Here is a 22,203-nt window from a genome sequence, read left to right as displayed (position 1 = left end):
TTACCTTTCCCTGGATAAATAAAGGCTAACATGCATCGTGGACAACTCGGGCATCCAGCGCATCATTGCACTGGTTTCCTTCTAGACCCGATACCAGAGATCACACACGCACCCCCCCGTCAGCAATCTGTTCGAGTATCTCACAAGCAAACCGAATACCACAGGGAAGCATTCATGTTGTTTGACAAGTTCTGAGTTTACGGTGAATGAAAAACACAGAAATGGCCACTTCCTCATCCCTAACCTGCTAACACTGAGAACCAGACATTTACACTAATTTGGTCAATGCTTTTGTTAAAAGGGACTCACAATAAGTTTATTCAGTTTACTCATCAGAATATTTATTAAGAGAAGGGGACTTATTTTGTATCGTAGAACAAGACGTTAAAATAGCTTAAGCTCGTCTTGACTTTGAGACGAGGGAACTGGAAGTGCATCGCTCCATTTACAGCTTGTACAGAATTTTTTTTTTTTTTCATTAAACACGAATGTCAATGTAATAAAGTCACAGTGTGCTTCAGCTCAGTATTGCCTAGCTCAGCTCACGTCAGATTACTCCAGTTTCCTGACACATTAAGCCCCATTTCTCTCTTTTTTTTTTTTGCTTCTTTTTCACTCTCTCACACACACACACACACACACACACACACACACACACACACGCGTGCAGTGGTCATCCGTTCTTGTGCAGTTCAGTGAGGTTTATAGCTCATGCAGTGCCGGCCTCCACCTCTCGGCTCAGCAGTCGGGCTGCGTTCAGCTGAGCTCTGCTCTCAGGCTGCCTGTGCTCGGTGACATCAGCCTTCAAGTATGTGCTCCTTCGTGGCCGAGCCAGGCGAGCTCGGGTGGCCCCATTCATCTCAAGGTGCTGTCTGTCTGTCCGTCTTCCTCTCCAGCTCTAACACGCTCCCTCTTGTCACCGACCGTCTATCCTTCAGATGGGTCAGATAAGGGGATCAAAGAGGAAAACGCTTACGACTCAATAGTTTTGTCCGTCTTCGGTTGGTCGTGTATCGATAATCTTTGTGCTTTAGGTTGCAGGATGCTCTCTCCTAAATGCACATTGATTATAGACTGGTTGTGCACAATCATTTCCTGTTGCAGTGGTGATTGGAGATCATTTTAAAGTGTTGTTTGAGAGGTGCAGCTTGTTGCACTCACTGCAAATGTACTGGAAAAGCTGATGATATAGGGGCTCAGTTAAGATGGATGGTTTTATATAAAGTATTCACATTACTTGTGCTCTGGCTGGGACTCATCAGTGCTGAAGTAACAGAAAGGAGTAGCTTTGAAATGTTTATGTTGTAATTATTCCAAAGACGTGCTAAGCTTACACACTGCAACTCTAAGTGACTTTCCACACTATTAAATGTCTGAATGAGTTCATTTCTCTGGTTGCTATAAAGTGCATCTCTTGCCCATGTGGAAATGTAGTTCCTCATGCTTGTGAACGATTATTCATGAAGCTCATCCTTTCAGGCCCTGCTTATCTATCTCATAACGTTAGGCGATGAGTTTTACATCTGTAGAATGCATGCTGGGTCTTTTCATTTGCATCGGAATGGGATTGCTTCAGCTCTGACTAATGTCTTCCCCATGTGGGCCTTCCTCTCATGCAACCAGTCTTTGAAATGCTTTGTTTTTGTTTGTGTCTCTCAGAATGAAGAGAAGCGCAACCTAAATTTGGGCGGACATGTTGGATTTGACAGCCTCCCCGACCAACTGGTCAGTAAATCGGTCACACAGGGATTTTGTTTCAACATTCTCTGTGTAGGTGAGTACCAAACGGCAGCGTGTGAACATTTTCCCTCCATCTTTACTTGATTTGTTTTGCTCCAAACAGCATGAAAGAATGTGTAATTGAACTCTCTCTCTCTCTCTCTCTCTCTCTCTCTCTCTCTCTCTCTCTCTCTCTCTCTCTCTCTCTCTCTCTCTCTCTCTCTCTCTCTCTCTCCCTCTCTCCCTCTCCCTCTCCTCCACAGGGGAGACCGGTATCGGCAAGTCGACGTTAATGAACACGCTCTTCAACACCATGTTTGAGAACGAGGAGGCGAGCCATTACCAGAACGGCGTGTATCTGCGGCCGCGAACGTACGACCTGCTAGAAAGCAACGTCAACCTCAAACTGACGATCGTAGACACCGTCGGCTTCGGCGATCAGATCAACAAAGAGGACAGGTGAGGGTGGTGAGATGATGGTGAGAGGGTTGACACTGATTTGCAGGTCAAAAATGTCTGAATGCATGAGAGAACACAAACTTATATCAGCCCGGGTTTGGCTTTTCTCTCGAGGATGGAAATAAGCCGAGGAGGGACAGCGATAAAGAGGAAATAGCTGATTTTTTTTTTTTTTTTTTTTTGAGACATGCAGCTGTGGAATGTAGTGTTCTTGTTGTGACATAGCCAGCGAGCAGCACTCTCACGGCCTTTTGATAGCAGCGCTCTCTGTAGGCCGTATAAACCAACGGGCTGGAGGACGGACCCTGCTGTGGACTGTAAACGCACACTGAGAGAGACTCAAAAGGTCAGAGTCGTTGCATTCCTCAGAGAAGAGAGATGTGTAGGGAGAGGACGGATGACTGTAAACATGGTGCTGGCTGAGGATGTAGAATATATGTGGACTTATGTGTCACTCCGAGCTGTAAAATGTGGAAAGACTGCTGCTAGATTAAGCAATCGTTACCACTAACCACCACCAGCACACACAGAAACAGCTGGCTATCCAATCTAGAGATCAGTCTCCTCATAGCCCTGAAACGGTGTATTTTAGTCTTGTTTCTTGTAGGTGTGCTCAGAGTGGCACTTTTACTGTAGCAGGCACTTCTTGTAGAAGGGGTCTATCATTTTCCTGAGTATTTGTTCATGTCGGAGTTATTTTCCTCGTGCAATGCGTTGAATTTGACCTTCCTTTCTGCTCTCGTTGGTTTAGCTGCACATGCAAAAATGCTCCAAAACTTTGATGTTTTCATTGCGCACATTCCTAATTGCTGTGATTTACTGGTGACACTGAAGGCTACAAAGACCACCAGAGCGCTGTGTGTGTGTGTGTGTGTGTGTGTGTGTGTGTGTGTGTGTGTGTGTGTGTGTGTGTGTGTGTGTGTGTGTGTGTGTGTGTGTGTGTGTGTGTGTGTGTGAGAGAGGATGGGATGTTTTGCATCCTCTGTGATTTGTTTCAGTCAGACTCCCATAAGCCGAGCACACATTTCCTGCTTTACTAAGCTGTACAGCTCTAAGCTGAGATCTCGGCATTGAATCAGATCACACAGTTACTGAAAACCTAGCTGTCTTGGTTCATGGTCCATATTTCCTTTCACATTCATTACAAACGCATGAATAAGAAGACAAATATTTACGCTTTTACCCACAGACTCTTTACAGTTTCTCTTTGGATGCGTCCACAGTTACAAGCCCATCGTCGACTACATCGACACCGAGTTTGAAAACTATCTCCAGGAAGAGCTGAAGATCAAGCGCTCGCTGTTTAACTACCACGACACCCGGATCCACATCTGCCTTTATTTCATCGCCCCGACAGGACACTCCCTCAAGTCTCTGGACCTCGTCACGATGAAAAAACTGGACAGCAAGGTACACACAAAACCCACCTTCATACGCTGTGGCCTATAGCAAAAAGCACACGCACGCACGCACGCACGCACGCACGCACGCACGCACGCACGCACGCACGCACGCACGCACGCACGCACACACACACTGCTGATCCTTTCCCATTGTCTGTGAGGAACTATCAGTGTTGATGAAACCCGACCTCCCTTTCACTGTGACCGGTGTGTATTTCACTGAGAGACCGCTGATCTTTTTGGTTGGGGGTGGACAGGATTTCACAGAAAAGTTCACAAGACCTGCCCTATACAGGTTTTCAGACTTAAAAGTCATCGTGTTTGCATATTTTTTGCGAGTAAAAATGTTTTGTTTGCTGTGTCAAGGTCCAGCCCACTTTCTGAATTGCCATATAATAAAAAAAAAAAACTGCATATACGATTAAATAATAACCCTAAAGTACATCCCCCTGATGCTCGTTTTACTAATACTGAGTTCCCGTTTGACATATTTGCAGTAGTACAGCAGTCAATAATCCCATTCAGAGCCTCATTGATTAGTGAGTCTTTGATTGCTTTTGTGTGAGTATTACTACACAGATTATTGATCAGTGGTTCTGTGTGTTTTGCCGTGCGTCCGATGAGGGTGGCCCAGTAGAGGCGCGATCACTGACTTGGCCTCAATTAGAAATCTGGTGGGAAAAAAAATATCTCATCACAGCAGCGTGTTTGGAGCGTGAAAGAAGGGGAGGGGGGAGAGGGGGAGTTTTAGTGGGGGAGGACAGTGTCAGAAAGGGTTAGAAAGTGAATTCTAAGGTCTAAGTTTATATTTTAATATTTGGGGCTATCTTTTTGGTGCTATCTGTGTCGGACGTTTCCCAGTTGAAGATTGAGCCTCTTGTGGTACCTCCCAGACTCCTTTCTTTGTAATCCAAAGAAATATATTGGCATGAATATTAAATTATACGCTTAATTAGATTCAACCTGTTGACATTTTAAATACATGTTTTACAAAACGGCTCGGCGATAAACACAGCTAAAACCGCTTTTTTTTTTTTTAGTCCTAAATCTTGGTTTCAGCGTGTGGGAAGTGTGGAATTTCAATAAAAAAAAAAGAGCCTCAAAACATCTTAAAGCACGTGTTCACAAAGCCCAGAAGAGAAGAAACAACCGAGAAAGAGGCTGTTAAAATGGAAAAGGGAAAGATTTGTGCGACTTTAAGTCAGTATGTTCTGGTGCTTGTTCGACCTAAGGGCGAGAAGGATTGCACTGACGTTTTGGATATCTACAAACACTTAACCTGAGAAAGCTGCGCGCACGTAGAACACAAAATGTCATTTATGTCCTCTTGTTGAGGTATGTGTCTCTGCTTGTGTGATTTTTAGGGACGTGTATAAGCTTGTTAATATCCTTTCACAACACCGTAAGGTTCACTGATGGATGAAGGTTTAGTTCCATCAGTCAACTGATCCCACTGTTGTGTAACTGGCAAAAGTGGAAGCTTGAGCTCTGCTTGTGTCTGGTGATGCAATGATAATGAGTCCAGGACAAAGCAGATGGTCAGCTGGTGACCAAAACCTGCCGGCTCACCTCCGCCAGCTATCAACGGACGGCTGCCAAATGTCTCCTGGTACTATTTCACTTCATCGAACACAGTCACATTATACTTTGTCATTTATTCCAATTTGAGCCATCTTTACTGCTTTTTCCCCTGAGCACCAGCTGTATTTCTAAGGCCAAAGTCACGGACCAGAATACCTTTCAGCAGAGAGGACCTCACATAGATAAAGGGCCCGGATCCAAATTCAGCACTTTTCTTGCTGTGAGGCGCCAGCCCTGACCGCTGAGCCTCTGTGCTGCCTTTACCGGCCAATAGAGTGATCAAAACCTGGCACCATGGGCGTGCCAACCGCCTCCTGACGCCATCCAAACTCTCTGCACCCTCCTCACCTGAGCTAAAGAGACTATCCATATGTGAACATGAGCTAATTGTGTTAGCTACCGTATAGCAGCTTCCCTGCTATCCTCTCTCCTAATAATCCACTCATGTGAACCCCCTGTATGTCTGTGAGGAACATTTTGGTTATGCACAGGACTTTCCTTTTAATTTGCACAGTGCCAGGAAGTGTTGAAAGTGTAAAATAACAGCAGTGATGGCGGCAGGCCCTTTTCTCCAAAAATGATTTACAGCATTGAGAGTGCAGCAGTGGGTTGAGTTTTAGGCTGAGTGGGTGGCCACCACGGTGAACACCACTCCGACCCCGGCGGCTCCGTCCCAGCAATCTTTCCACGATGTGAAATATGTCCACTGTTTTATCTGACAGCATGCCAGTGTTGAGGGACCACAGTGTGGAGGCGACGCCGTTTTATTTTACAGCCTTGATGGGGTGTTTTATGCAGTGGTCTCATTCTACATGAAATAATAATGTGTTGCAGGCAATATTAGCAGCCGCTCACCACATACTATCAATCTTTGCACATTTCTATAAGCTCTAGATGGCTACAGGTCCACCACAAAAGTACCTGCTTTGCTCTAATAGGCCTAAACAAAAGCCTGACTATTTTACAAATTAACTAGGGCTTCGACTAATAATTATTTTCATCATACTAGTTATTTTTCAATGAACCGATTCACTGTTTTAGTATGTAAAATGTCGAAAATACTGAAAAAAAGGCCCTCCATATGTTACCAGACCCCACAGCGATTCTACTCTCCCCAATTCTACTGTGATGAAGATTGAGCCGCTCTTAACTACATGTGAAAATGCACGTTTATCTGGAAACTAAAGATAAATGAACAGAGCTGTCTACCAGATAGCCCTGCAGCAGGAAACGCCAGGGCAGCAGACCAAAGACAACTGTTCCCTCACTCTGTAGGGTTCTAGACAATGGTGTTTTTCTGGTAAATGGAGTCTGATTCACCCCCCCCCCACCCCACAGAGGACGGCTGAAGGCCCACTAGAGTGAGTTTGGTTTGTGGTGAATGAAGACAGGATGAGAGATAAGGGTCTGAAGGAGGCATCTTTTTTGTTTAAAATATGTTTTCTTTGAATAAGAAGAAATCATTACTAGTTAATTATCTAAGAGGCTGTCTGAGGTAAAAGAGACGGGTACAGTTCAGAATGTATCAACATGGTTCTTATATCCCTTGAGCGCTGACACTCTCCTCAATCTGTTCATATACAGATATTTTACCTGTGCAAGATTAAAAAAAAAAAAAGAAGAAGAAGCCAGAAATATCAGGATATGTTAATTTCTTCTTCTTGAATAATTATCTCACATGCAACCTGCTTTGATGAGGCTACATCTACCCATCTGGTGCTCCTAGTTGTTCAGAACAAACACTGAGAACTATTTGGGAATACTCTGTGGCCAGCTGGGAAAACTGGGTTGTGGGAAGTGACCCCCCCCCCCCCCCCCCCCTCACGAGTCTTCCGTCAGCACTGGTTAGTGAACGTGGTTTGTTAATAAGGCTTAAATCACGATGCTGGCTGCCCTGCTCTAAATTAATGATCCCATAAAGTATGATGAGCCTGTAATTTGACTGCTAACAAGCTCTGGTTGTGCCTCCGAGGCACACTATGGAAGTGATGAGTGAATCTGTGGGGATCCTCCTCGTCCTCCCGGTTAGTGATCGGGGGTAACGCAGCCGCACAGAAAGGAATGCAGACAAACTGTGTTTATTTCTGCACATCTGCTGCTGATCGGAGCCTAGTTTGTTTTCATAATCACTGTTTGTTTTATGTATCTGTTGGGGCTCTGACTGAGCTCATTCACTGTACAGTGTTGCTGCATATGGCCATAAATAGCAATGCGCTGTTTTTTTGTTTTGTAATTGGGTCTTCAACATCTTCATTGCTTTATTCAGTGTTTGTTCATTACCCGCTGACATGGGGAGGTTAATTGCTCTAATCTAAAGACAGTGTGTTGATTATCTGTGCATCTGCTCTCATCATATTAAGATTGACAAGTGCATTTTGTCTTGTCATGAAGATGCATGTCACACTAGAAGGAAAAACATTACATAATGAATTCCACGTATTCGCTTTAACACAAAGCAGCTTTCAATACACGAATGCATGTATATTTTTGGCAACAAACAAGGACGATGCTGCACACATTCAATAACTGTTTATTAAATCTTCTCCTCCTCTTTTTCTCCTCCTTTCCTCAGGTCAATATTATTCCCATCATTGCCAAAGCGGACACAATCTCCAAGAGTGAGCTCCATAAATTCAAAATAAAGATTATGAGTGAGCTGGTGAGCAACGGTGTCCAGATATATCAGTTCCCAACAGACGACGACGCCGTCAGTGAGATCAACGCCTCCATGAACGTAAGTCGCGTTGTGACACTCGCACATTCCTCTTCCAATCATTTTTACTTTTTTACTAGAAATGTGTTTTAGTACGCACATGAATGTGTTGAATGTAAAATGATACTATGCTCTGTGGACGTGACACTTCTCAACATTGTTGGATTAAAAAGGATCAATGCGTGCCTACTGACTAGTAACATCATGCCTTTAGCATGTGTCACACATCTGGTAACAGCAGCATATGTTGACACCATTTTATTGCTTTTAAGACGTGCTGAAAAGTTAGTTTGTTTCTCTTATTTAGACACTTCCCACAAATCGGTGAGTGTATAAAGGGGAAAAAAATACCTGCTGACCCTGGACATACAGTATATGCAAACATTACATAGGGTTTCACACAAAACTGTATGAATACTGGTTCTATTTCATTGCATTTTATCAGTTTTTTCCATTATAAATAAAGATTTTATGAGCTCAGTGGCAGCAAGCTTTCCTACGACTGGCTTTACGTCCATTTGTACATTTTCCATTGTCAAAATAAACCAGTTATATTGAAATAAGAATATGCATTTAGCAATAAAACTGAATATACACATTCTTTTGGCCTTTTTTAGTTCAGATTTTATAATGGGGATGATGCATATAATCACACTGTGCTCAAACACACACCCACACATGCACAGATCCACAAACAGTAAATTCTCTCATGGATGAATCAGACTTGATTTGGTTTGCCCAGACACGGTCCTCGTACTGTATCCCCATCTATTCATAGTCGCTTACATCAGCGCCCACACTCACCAGCTTGTTCCTCTGAGCTGCAACCAGCCAGCTGGTTTCAACCCGCCACCTAATTTTTGAGGTTGCGTATCGGGCGTGTTCTTCCCATGATGCTTCACTGTCGATCCTAACGAGGCTGTAGTAGCCCTGAGAGCAGTAAGAAAGTGTGCGTGTGTGTGTGTTTTATCACTTAGACTAAATAGGCCTCTCAGCCCCAGCTGAGCCACATGTTAAAGTTAAAACACAACTCTGGTGCAGCTCGCATGTCGACGCGGTCACACTTCTCTCTGGTGTGGTCTGGTTGTGAACGATAATGGGGACAACAGCCACATTTAAGTTTTATTTGGAAGTAAACACTTAATCTTCATTGTTCTTGTTTGTTGTGTCATTTGTACATAAAATGTTTGTGTCTAGTGAAATGCAACTCGTGAAATGCTCAGTGTGCTACAAAGAATATCCGCATGAAGAAACTCTTTAAGAAAGAAGGTGCTGGGACTCCGCCCCTTTTTAATGGCTCCAGTTACATCTGTGGCCTCTTGACCTTTTTAACACACATCTTTTTCTTATGTGTGTAGGCCCATCTGCCCTTTGCTGTGGTCGGGAGCGTGGAAGAGGTCAAAGTGGGTAACAAAACCGTGAGGGCCAGACAGTACCCCTGGGGTATCGTGCAAGGTGAGAACCATTCTCAACTTACTTAGAAACACATTGCCGATCACTGTCCAGTGTCGCTCAGGACTTCCCTCATCTGAGAGCGGTCATGGCTGTATCATTCTTGAGGAAGTACGAGGCTCAGCCTCTTTCCGTTTTTCGCTGCCTTGCTCTTTTTACTCCGCCTCCGTTTGGATGTGGACTTTCGTCATATTCAGGACCACCACAGAGCAGTACGTGTCGATTGGAAGTGGACAATAAAAACTACAGCTGCAACAGTTTAGATAAGATAAACTTCTGTCGATTCCCAGCGGGAAAATTCTGTTGTTGCAGCAATAAGTACCGATAAAAAGAGAAAGTAAAATAAATAGATAATAGGAGGTTAATATATATGAAATCGAATCTAAACATCTATACAAGAGCATTTTGAGAAAAAAATGATATGTTAAAGTGACAGACTAATCAATACATTAATTGAAAGAATATGAATCTGCAACTATTTTAATCATTTGATACATTTTTTATTAATCATTTTTAATCAAAAAAGCCAAACATTTGCTGGCACTTTCTTCTCAAACGTGAAAATGTGCTTTTTTTTTGGGTCATATAATAATAAATGAAATATTCTTTTTTTTTTCTTTTTTTTTTGTCAAACAAATAAAGCAATTTAAAGACGGCATCTTGAGCTTAAACTTTGATAGTTCATAGACTAAACAATTTGTCAATTAGATAATCCGCAAGTAAAAATGTACCAAACAACACTGAACCTGACACAGAGGAGCACCTGCAGGAGAATTGAGGAAACGTGTAATCAACATCCACCTTTCTGCTTTGCAAACATCATTTTGCCCTTATGGAGAATCTGCATGCAGCATAGCTCGGCAGAAGCAAGGCATCTATCAGTATCCATGGGGACAGATGTTCTCCTGCTCACGGCAGAGTGGCCAGTGCATCCCACAGTTTTCCTGTTTATTTATACCCTCCCTCTTCATGCGGAGCAGCGAGTGTGACTTCATGCACAGTGACACATGAAGGACGAGTGGGTAGAGCTTGTTTTAGGGAGGTGCCGGTGTGCGTTTGTGTGTGCTAGAGATGTGAACAATGTTAAATGTCTGTCTTTGTGAGCCTGTACGGTATATTTCTCCCTATATATTTCTGCGTGTGTGTGTGTGTGTGTGTGTGTGTGTGTGTGTGTGTGTGTGTGTGTGTGTGTGTGTGTGTGTGTGTGTGTGTGTGGGTGGGTGGGTGGGTGGGTGGGTGGGTGGGGGCGTGCATATATGCCTATATGTTTGCACGCAAGCATTGTCCATGGAGACATCTTTGTTTCCCACAGCTCATTCTTCTGTGCTTGTCAGTTAATTTAATAATGTCACCAAGAGTTGTGCTGTGGGAATATTACTGCTCAGAGGGGAGTTGCACTGAGTCCCTCCCTGCAGCTAGCTCTCTCTCTCTCTCTCGCTCTCTCTCTCTCTCTCTCTCTCTCTCTCTCTCTCTCTCTCTCTCTCTCTCTCTCTCTCTCTCTCTCCCCCCCTCCCTTCCTTCCTTCCTTTCCTCGGTCTACCGTCTTCCTCTCTTCCCCTGACCACTCTCATTCCCCAACCCTCAGAGGATCACTCTGTGGTTATTTATAAAGCCTGCTGTGTGTCTCCTGGGGGACAGATTTCTTCTGACTCCATCAGTCACCATGAAGCCGGTCCTGTCCGCTCATACACAGAATAGTGCCTTCTTCAAAAAGTTATCTCGGCTTTACTGTAAACTCATTTCTTTGGAATTCGTCTCCGTCGCAGTGATCTTGTTATTCTTCAGCAGCAATTAACAAGCGGTAGAAATTGGCTGAAAACAGATCTTGCAGCTGATATATAAATACAGTAAAATGGTGATTGTGGAATGTCAAGAATACATGGTGCAGATCGTCACGTAACCAACAACATTAAACAAATGAATCTACATTTTACAAAATGAATACTGATTGGATTCATTTAAACTAAAAGTTAGTGTTAAGTTTGTGGCCTAAGGCGTTTCTTTTCACATTCCATCATTGAGGCTGTGCATGCTATGTTTACATGAGAATTACAAGATACATGTATTATTTCTAGAGAATAAACTGACATTGAAATTTGTTCTTAGGTTTTGGAATGATCTGCATCTAATTATCTTATCAACTTTGCCCACCGACAACAATAAAATCTGCTCTGATGGGATTTATTACAAGAAAACTACTTGGCTTTTAGTCGGCCCACCATTCATACAACACACTTGATATCAGAAGACAGAAGCTTTAGTGTTTTTACTCCATTTTTCCGACTGAAAGGACGGCCTCTGTCAATGGAAACAGTTTGCAGATGCCAGATGTCATATAGACGGGTTATGGTAACCTCTCAAAGAGCCATGGGAAATTTCCATCAACTGGAAGGAAGACAAAGGAAGGACTGTATACTGATAAGAGTAGTTGAAGTGGTGTGTGTGTGTGTGTGTGTGTGTGTGTGTGTGTGTGTGTGTGTGTGTGTGTGTGTGTGTGTGTGTGTGTGTGTGTGTGTGTGTGTGTGTGTGTGTGTGTGTGTGTGTGTGTCTTCCCTCAGGATCTTGATGCTCTGTTATCTCTGAACTCCAGACGTCTGTGACGTGTAGCAGAGCCCCGTCATATTTCTTCTCTGGAGCTTCTGTGTTTGCTCAACCGTGCACACATGTTGTAGTGGGTGTTTGTATGGGAACACGGATGTTATCAATCAATAACTTTGCATTCAAGTCTCCGTCGTCTATTTTTTTCCCCCCTTTTTGGTTACTGCATTCTTGAGGTTAGTGCTGGGCGATTTGTTTAGGTTGTTGGTCAACTTGCATGTCGATTGCTAAGAATCATAAAACCATCCATGTGTCCTCGGTAGCTTTTGTTATGCGTGAGTGAAAGTCGGCCCTGGACTTCTGTCTCAGACTAGCCCACCAAAACCCACCTGGAGATAAACCGCCACCCATACAGCTACACATTATGATAATAAATTATGATAATAAATGAATTATTTTAGTATTATTTAGTATATTATTTTTTGGTTAGTCGGTCGAGCCACCACTTTGGTAAAAAAAACAAAACGCATCTATCTCAACAGCAATTTGTACTGCCATGACATTTTGTATAGATATTCATGGTCTCCAGAGGATGAACGGTTACTCCGGTGATCCCCTGACTTTTCCTCTAGTGCCACCAGCAGATTGACTTGTTTACACTTAATGGCTGGATTCCGATGAGATTTAGTACAGATATCCACACTTTTCTTTTAGAGCCACCAGCAGATCAAAGTTGTCACTTATCCAGTGAAATATCAAAGTATCTATTCACAGGATCTTATTCAGACTGTAATGGTTCCCAGACGAATCCTTTTGACGTTTGATCTAGCACCACCATGAGGTCCACGTTGGTTTTAAGTGAAACGTCTAGGCAACTATCAGAGGGATTTTATGAGACATTTTGTACACATTCACGCCTCACAGAGCTTCTATTTCATATTTTCTGTAAATGTTGCCGATATCTTACACAAGACACCAGATATGGTAACATTATTCACCATGTAGCTTTAGAGCAGCTGCTATCATGTAAATAATTCTACCATTTAATAAATGCTTTAGCCTTACCAAAAGCACAGGAACAAATGATCGGCCTGGGACACATGGATCATTTTGATGTATTTTCATTCTGCACAGTTGTCTATTTCCATTCATTCTTTTTTATAACTTCAGATTTATTGCAGCCGTGTCTCTGTTTCTGTTCTCATGCTGGCGTCTGCTGAGCGCTGTGCTTTGATATCTTGAGGGCTCAGTGCTGCAGTCAGAGGGTTGGCCCTCATTCAGCCCTCAGCGGGGGGGCCAGTCCAGAGAGACTATTAGATGCCAAATGAACAGGCAATGTCAGTAGCCTCGGAGAACAGCTCATGTCTGGTTTTAACTTGTATACTCCCACTAACGATGTGTGGTCAACCAGCAAATTTTAGTAAAAATAAGAGCAGACAGCTGCATGCCACTATTTCACAACTTTTTTAAGACGTGTTCTGGGTCCAAAAGCGTTTAAGTAGACGAGGGTGAGTTAGTGCTTTTTTCTCCAAGTCTAATGAAGGGACGTATTATTTCTTTGTGTGTTCAGGCACTCCGACTGTAAGTTGCACTTTTCGGATGCTGTTATCGTGCACTGCAGGCTGCTTTCCCAGTATTTTCCATCAGGAGAAGCTAAATGCCACGCTAATTGGGACTTTTAAAATGTAATTATTGGCGTCTTTACATCCTCAGAGCTCACAGCTTGTGGTGGTATTTAAACGCAACACACATCCCGTTCTCCACTCCGGGGTTCCGGGCATATATTCAGCCCCGAAACGCAACGTGCTTCAGCTCCGCACATGTCCTCAGTCACCGATCTGAGACGGCAGAAAAGCTCCTCAGAGCATCTTTCTGAGGTTTGCTAACAGGTTGATCACATAAAAAGTATTTTTTTCTTCTGACAACACTTGCCCTTTTTAACAAGTCACAGCTGCTTTAGGTTGTGCGCCAGGTTTTGCAGAAATGTAAAGATTGAAGGAGATTGAGCATATCAAATAGTTAGAAGTTTTCCAAGTTTCCACATAGACTGGGTATTATTAAGTCTGTAAATGGGGGGGAAAAATAACGTCAAGACGAAAAAATCTTTATTTTCAAAGAGAGAGGTGATTATTCTTGATTAGAACAGTGCAGAATGGGAGAGTCAGCAGAAAGCATTCTGGCTGCAGGGATGTCTGCAGTAGAGCTGAACAACTCATTCAGACTTCATCCTCAAAGTTCAGTCCACATGTAGGCACTCTTGCTCTTCCCACACTGACCTTTGTTGTGGCCCATGTTGTTGTGACGCAGTAAATGAGGTGAAGTGTGAGTGAAAAGGCTTCATCAGAATGGACACATTCCCCTCAGCTGTGTCTGTCAGGCAGGAAGCACTTTCTGTCCTTTCCTCACCATGAAACCGTTTAACTGTGAAAGTCACTCGGACAGGAAACTAAAGTGAAGTTTTCAAAGTTGCTCCAGTATGAAAAATTCACATTAAAAGCGCAATATATCGCCGATTCATCAACTCCTCTTTGTCAGCAAACTGTGATAGATTTCTTTATTTTTATTTAATGGATGCCAAATGTGATTTATTCATTTGTTTTTGTGACGACTTCACATTCCTGTAGAGATGTGGTGTGATTTCCTGCTTTTGATGGAGAGGAAGGGAGGGTTACAGGGGGACAGATGGGTTGTTAAAATAAGTTAGAAGCAGTGAAAGAGACAGCCAGGCACCGAATGAAAGCGAGAAAAAAAAAGAGACTCAGAACTTGAAACGAGATGCGACTGCACATTCCAAACTCTGACAGCCAAAACCAATTCTTCAAACACCATGTCAGAATTTGTTGTATCGGAATTGACTAACTCACTAATTCTGGTGTGTGTTTTCCCTTTAGTCGAGAACGAGAGCCACTGCGACTTTGTGAAACTCCGAGAGATGCTGATCAGGGTCAACATGGAGGATCTGAGGGAGCAGACCCACGCTCGCCACTACGAGCTGTACCGACGCTGTAAGCTGGAGGAGATGGGCTTCAAAGACACAGACCCCGACAGCCAGCCGTTCAGGTAGAGGGAGAGGAGGGAACACACAAAATCCCAAAACCATGGAGATACTGTTTTTAAGAGACAATACCTGATCTATATTACCGTCTTCTCCTTCTGTCCAGTCTCCAAGAGACGTACGAGGCCAAGAGGAAAGAGTTCTTGGGGGATCTGCAGCGCAAAGAGGAAGAAATGCGACAAATGTTCGTCAACAAAGTAAAAGAGACGGAAGCAGAGCTGAAAGAAAAGGAGCGAGAGGTCAGTCTCGAGGGTTATAGATGCAGTATATTTCATTTTTCATCAACAGTGCAGTGTAATGAGTATAATGGATGAGATGGAGCTGAGGTACTATGTCCGTTTTTGTTTGCAGTCAGTTTATTCTATTGTTGGGTCCATTTCATCACTAAGGGTTAAATTAACTGTTGGCACGTAGCAATTAAATCTCCTTCCTCTCCCCCGTCACCCCCTTCCTGTCTGTCCATCACCACCCTCCTCCTCCTCCTCCCCCTCAGCTGCATGACAAGTTCGAGCAGCTGAAGCGGATGCACCAGGAGGAGAAGAGGAAGGTGGAGGAGAAGCGGAGAGACCTGGAGGAGGAGATGAACGCCTTCAACAGGAAGAAGGTGGCGGTCGAGACGCTCTCCTTATCTCAGCCCCTCAAGAAGGACAAGGACAAGAAAAAGTAAGCCGATCCCTCCTTCCCTGTCGCTCACTCTCCTCACTCTCCTTTTCCATAGCGGGGAGCTGCTTTTTTCCAACCCTGCTCCTTTCTTTAACTAATCCTGTGCCTTAAATTCTGAAATGATCTCCTTTTTTTTGTACACTAGCTTCTCTTGCTTATCTCACCCCTTCTCTTTTTGCTCTCTAACCCCTGTTACACGTCTTTAAGGAGGCGGTGTGCATTCCGCCCAGTCAGACTGTGGCAGTCATAGTGTCACATTAATGAGCCTTCTAACTGAACGTTCCGCGCAGTCGTCGACCTATCTCCAGTACGCAAGCGTTCCAGCTTTTATAAAGGGCTGGCATGTGTCAAGGAAACTTCCTCCCTTTTTTTTTTTGTTCCTGCCCAAGCTTAACGTTTCCTGTCCTTTCACTCTTTCCTTTTGCCTCGCTCTAATTATTCTGGATATTCAGGAAAGGAAGCAGTGAAGCCATTGAAAGCTCAGCTTATAAAGAGGTGACACTTAATACAGTTCAAACAGGGCAGAACCGTTTTCTTTAGGTGTACGCTGATTGTGCATACTAAGTAATCATGATGACTCGGGTGTAAAAACAATACAGGCCTTTCATGTGTTAGCTCATCAACTACGCACCATGTATACTTCACTGTACTGCATTTCCCAAGGCATACGTTTGTAGATTTATTCTTTACCTTCCAGACAGTGTCCGTTACTCAGTAAGCCATCACAGTGAACATCGTGTTGATGTACGGGAAGAAATCCCTCCCTTTAACAGTCCTTAGTGTTTGGACTATTAGTCCCATTAGATCAAATTAAGGGGAATGTTAAGGCTAAAGCACACAATGATCTTTCGAACAACAGAGTTCTTCCAACTTGTTGCAGCAGATTTCTCCTGTTTCCACATATCGATGCCCCGGTGCACAAAATGAGCTCCATAAAGAAACGTATTTTCAAGTTTGGTGACCTGACCTCAACCTCATGCAACACTCTTTGGATAGATTAGAATAGCAAACCATCGTTTATATATACGTTTGGTGCTTTTAAGTCTCCAAGTCAATCTTTAATCTTTTGTACTGATAATATCTGAATATCTAATGGCTGTCTGGGAGGTTGGAAATGAAATGAAATCACATGCTAAGCTCTGGACAATGATTTGCAGTGGACTGTGCCTGGCTTGTAGTTAATGTAGTCCTTGTCCTTCCACTCCTCTCTGAGAATGGAAGTGAAGACGCTTGGCTCCATCTTGTGGCGGCTGACACACTTTGCTCTCTGGGCCGTTTGAGGAAACTGATCTTCCATTTTGTGGTCCGTGAAGGACATCCCATAAATCCTCAGTTTGACCTCTTATGTGATTCATTTACTCTCTAAAGTTTTGTCCCGAGGCAACTTGTTGATATGGAAACACTGAATATTCCATTTAAAAAAATAGTAGCATTGCAGAGGATGCATTCAGGAGCGACGCTGGAGAAGGAAATGGTAGCGCTATCATATGGAATGTAGTTGTGACGGCTCAAACTATTTCTTTCTATTCACTAACACACAAGCAGTGGTAGTTATTTTAACTGTAGCACCTCTTTGCTTCTGCTCTACTTCATTCATTTTCTGTAAAAATCTTTATCATTCATTTCTTAATTCCACAAAGTAGTCATTATAATTTATTTTGTTTATTGTTTGTTGTTTTTCAGTTAATTTATGGGCGCTGTAAACCCTCCCACACACGACCATGGATATGTCCTCCATCACCATTGCAACGACAACACCTGTTTTGTTTGTTTGTTTGTTTGTTTTTACATTCCATCTTGACATTGTGCACACGGACCAAAGACACTGAGGATGATGATGATGATGATCATGATGAAGCCACAGGGGAGAAAAAGAGTGAAAGATGGTGAGAGATTATGAGGAAAACAAATGTTCTCTTGCCAACAGTGGCCATCTCATTTATTCAGGATCTTTATGCTTTTATATATAAATATATATCTATATATAGATATATATATATATGCATTTTGTTTTTCTATGTTGTGATTCAAAGACTTTGTGTTGTATTTTTTGTGTTTTCCATCAACTATTCACACAGAAACAAAGGTTCAACCTTCTGGTACTAACACAGTGGGCATTTGAAACCGTTCAATACGTATTTAAAGAATTTCAGGTGCTTAATTTTAAACGACTGACATTTAAATGACTAATCGAAGATATCAGTGAAATCAAACCTTTCCTAAAGTCTTTTTAAACACCTGAGCTGTTTGAAATGTTGTCCAGGTGAGATGTGCCTGTTAACCGTTTTGTAATCATGACAATTTAGATTAAGTACATTTCACAGTAGAATAAATCCCAGAGTCTAAATAATACACTTAAATAGCATTGTCAGGCAATAAAGAGTACCTGTTTACTGTATAAACCACTGCATATACATAGGTACTGACAACCTAAAGCTTAGTCTTAACTCTTAATAAAAAATATATATGCAATATTCTGGTGCTGTTTCATAAATGTATGTGAATATTTTCTAGAGCTTACGCAGCTTAATATGCAAAATGTACTAGTTTTTGAATATGCTATTATTGTAAGAAGCACATATGATGTGTCCACAAAATGATGTAACTTTATTGTAAACCATGAGTGACCGCCTTGCTGCGAGCGTTGGCACAGTGGACACACACACACACACACACACACACACACACACACACACACACACACACACACACACACACACACACAAACACAAGAAGCCAGTATGTATACGTACACACAAACACAGGATTCAGGAAAACATACACGCCTCAGCTCGCTGTGGAAGAGTTTTACACTCAGAGAGAGAAGAGAGCAGCTGTATTTACTGTCTGTCGTTGGAAATAAATGCAAACACCCTCCCCCCCCCCCCCGACTTTGATGTGTCTCTGCCATCATTTGCTTGACGATATTCAGCCGGGAGGGAGATGAAAGTGAAACACAGGCAGGTGAAGCTACATCACGCACGCACGCACGCACGCACGCACGCACGCTGTTTGCCTCAACTGTAACCTCAACAACAGCTGTCAGCTTGAGACGCAGCGTTTCCTGTTTAGTGATGCCTGACTGGAGAGCTGAGAGATGTTTGCTCAGTCTGCAAATAATCCTTCCATGTTTTCACCACCACGCTGCTTACCGTGTGTGTGTGTGTGTGTGTGTGTGTGTGTGTGTGTGTGTGTGTGTGTGTGTGTGTGTGTGTGTGTGTGTGTGTGTGTGTGTGTGTGTGTGTGTGTGTGTGTGTGTGTGTGTGTGAGAGAGAGTGAGAGAGAGAACACAATCTGCAGCTGTTTAAAATCAACAAGGGTGCATTGTAGCACTCAGTAACAGCTTCCTCACTTCATCTCCCTGTCAGCTTTTCATCATTGCAGTATGAAAATAGATCCAACAGTCAACAACATAGATTGGATAATGTAGGTTACGACTAGCTGATTTCATAATGCTCAATTAGTTATTGATGAAAATCTAAAAATGTGGGCAAGATTCAGACAATAACTTTTCGATTAATTTATGGCATGTTAAATAGACATGTACTACTTTAAACTTAAATTTACAGTCCCTTAAGTGAAGATGTTATATCTCTAAAAAGTAAAATATCTTTAAACTTACGTAAGAGCTTAATTTTGGATTTATCTTTTTGTCCTGCACCTAACAATTATTTGTATTATCAACTTAACTTCCGGTTATATTTTCACTTAATTGATAAATTGCTCAGTAAAGCATCAGAAAAATGCCCATCACAGTCTCCAGGAGGATATCTTTGAATGTTCTGTTTTGTCTGAAGAATATTTCTTATGTATTTATTTATTTTCCTGCATTATGTTTATTTAACGGCACAGAATGAGTCATTGGAACAGACGGAGGAAGTCACGGCCCACTATTGAGCTCTTCCCATACTAATGGTTCTGTCTTTACTGTGAAGGCTCACAGCTCTATTATTATTCTGTCCACCACCTGCAGGGCTCGCTGGGTCTCATCCAGCAGTACAATCTGTTCTCTCCATTCTCTAGTCCACCGACACACTCTGCTAATAAAGCCGAGTGATAATGACTCTCTGACAGCCTGTTCTACATGCAGGACAACATGACGACGGTACACTCTGAGTCCTACACGCCTGAGGTAGAAGGGCTGGAGTCAAAGAGTGTTTTAAGAGGTTGACTTGAGGAATTAGGAAATAACACTAGGAAGCTAAACTGTTCACTGAAGGCATACGGAGCAGACGTCATCCATCAGTTTTAGGAATTATGAAAACAAATGCATATAGTCAGTCGAAACTATAAATCAAACTTTTGATTTAGTTTAAACTATTATATAACTTGCTATTTTGACATACTATCTAATAATTTCAAATGAATGTAGTATATCAATTAGAATTAATTAAAATTGACTGAAGCAAAATTAGGGTTTTCTAACTCTTGTTAGAAATGTTTTTCTTATTAACTATAAGTTCAACTTATAGAAGTACATGTTTTAACTGCTCTTTTTGTTGTGTATGTTACCAGAAGATTGTTTGTAGTTTGACGACACAGAAATAGTCATCTAATTATAATTGGTCATAATTTTGACATTGAGTGTTCCACCAATTTAGCATGTCTGCAATTCTACAACATTGTTGGACTCACGATAGACAGTTAAGAAAATGCATCAGAACCAGAGAGTCTTTTTTTTTTATTCCACTCATTCTTCTTCCTTATCAAAACCCAGCAACTACATAACCCACAATGCAACATTAAAGTGGCGATTAGGGTGCGTTATACTAGCAGTGGCTAATGTAGCCTTGAGCTGCTAGCCTCGAGCAGAGATGAGGAGCGAGCCACAGAGGTCTAGTATGCTCACTTCTTTCTAACTTCATGTCCCCCAGACGTCGTCTTCAGACCCAAACCATGTCTCAAGTTTCTTCATCAGATTTCATGCTGCTCCCTCTGAACTACATAAGGCAATTTGTTATGAATGTAGCAGTACTCCCAAAGACAAAAATACACTTCAGATGGGTTCCCTTTTTAAGTGCACATCTGATTCACAAAATCCAAATTTGAACTTTATTTCAGTATTGAGTGTTTGTCACCCTTATGGATTTTTTTTTTTACCCATACAGGGGTCTTCAATTACCATAGCTGATTAGACCTTGGAAACCACTCATCTACTATATAGTGCATTATATTTACCGTACAGTGCCCTCAAAAAGCAAGCATTACTTGTGCGACCCCACAACATAAGTTTAAACACCTGTGAGTGGGACATTAACATTTGTTACAGCGTATACTACATATGATTTATGGACAGGCCCAAATCATGCCGGTAGTCTTATCTAAGAAGGACAGCGCGTTCACCCGTTCATGTTCTCATAGTCATAGCTTTATTTCTGTGGTTGACCAGACAATAAGATATAGCTGCCTCAGTAAATGAAGGAATCTGAAAAACAAAAATAAAAACATTTACATTGGTCACAGGTGTAGCTTCCAGCTTGACTGGATGAATCAAAGCAGACTTTTTACAGTTGACAAAACAGACAGTAACCAGTTCACATTAAAGATCACATTGCTGACTCCCCCCTGAACACAGTATGCAGTTCAATGTCTATAGGCGTCAAATGTTGTGGAGGCAACACCTCCGGACACACTGCATGGTCATGTACATCGGCTGGTAATAAATACAGTTTAAGTTGAAAACAATATTTTGTCACCGTTTCAGTTTGCATGTCAGTATCAGGATGAAACAGAACTAAGTAGTATTTACAAAATAAAAACAGTTTAAGTATTGGGATAAAAGCATACTATGTGTCACTATTTGGAGTGTGATTATTGGTGCTCTCATACAGTGTGTAATAAATAAAATAAATTTAAATGAGAACATCAATGCAGGGTCATTAATCAGGTAATCTCATGATTTAAAAACCACCATTTTCTTTTGTCATTCTGCTCTAGTGTTGAACTAATCTCCCAAAGGTGCTCTTGTTTTCTTTAATTTGTAACAATAGTTGCATAAACCAACTCAACACAGACTGAAGTACTAATGAAATAAAAACATGTGCAGCATTTAGTCAGGAAATTAAAGCTTTTTTTTGTAAAACGTAGCTTTTGTAAATAACTGCTAAATAAAAAAAGTACAGAAATTAGTACAAGTCAGTAAGAGATTAAAATACTAATAAAAAAGGTTGTGAAAAAATATAATTCTTTGCATTTAAAAAGAAAAAAAGCTCATCTTTATCTCAAAGTGCTATGTGGTTCTGGGCGGGAACCTGAGCACCAAGATAACTTACAACAAAATCAGGATCAACTCTCAAACATAATAAAAGAGCCATTGGTGGCTTCAACCACACAAAATAAAATAATCACACAACTGCCTCATTCTTATCCGTCAACCTCCAACTTGTTAAACAAGTGGTGGACGTTAAAAAGTAAAAATATGGCATTGGTTAATAATACTAAGAACTCAAATGGACCAATACCTCTAATCCAAACAGAAACATTCAGTCAGGCTCCCCCACAATATTTCCTCAGCTGCTCAACACTGACCCATACACACCTCCGGCTTCACGTTTGTGTGTGGACAAGTGCACGGAAGAGACTCAAACAATATCTTCTTTTAAAATCAGGTGTAAGTAGTA

General features: G+C 42.0%; 1 protein-coding gene across 3 annotated transcripts in view; it reads left to right on the top strand.

The window, feature by feature from the left end:
- Positions 1 to 22,203, top strand: part of septin8a (septin 8a) — a 34,926-nt gene that overhangs the window by 6,983 nt on the left and 5,740 nt on the right. For 2 of the 3 annotated variants that reach the window (XM_068715700.1, XM_068715699.1), the window contains exons 2-9: positions 1,660 to 1,774; positions 1,983 to 2,178; positions 3,402 to 3,588; positions 7,735 to 7,896; positions 9,234 to 9,330; positions 14,757 to 14,925; positions 15,027 to 15,159; positions 15,414 to 15,583. In XM_068715700.1, the coding sequence (XP_068571801.1) occupies positions 1,660 to 1,774; positions 1,983 to 2,178; positions 3,402 to 3,588; positions 7,735 to 7,896; positions 9,234 to 9,330; positions 14,757 to 14,925; positions 15,027 to 15,159; positions 15,414 to 15,583 (1,229 nt within the window). Of the gene's footprint in view, positions 1 to 1,659; positions 1,775 to 1,982; positions 2,179 to 3,401; positions 3,589 to 7,734; positions 7,897 to 9,233; positions 9,331 to 14,756; positions 14,926 to 15,026; positions 15,160 to 15,413; positions 15,584 to 17,266; positions 18,470 to 22,203 lie in introns of those variants that run through there. The other variant, XM_068715701.1, reaches the window with a different exon arrangement.

The sequence above is a fragment of the Cebidichthys violaceus genome, unplaced genomic scaffold (genome assembly GCF_023349555.1).
Source record: "Cebidichthys violaceus isolate CVI_PGR_0920_01 unplaced genomic scaffold, fCebVio1.0.p SCAF_20, whole genome shotgun sequence".
Taxonomy (NCBI): Eukaryota; Metazoa; Chordata; class Actinopteri; order Perciformes; family Stichaeidae; genus Cebidichthys; species Cebidichthys violaceus.
The sequence above is the reverse complement of the archived record's forward strand: the minus strand, read 5'-3'. Positions and strand labels throughout refer to the sequence as shown.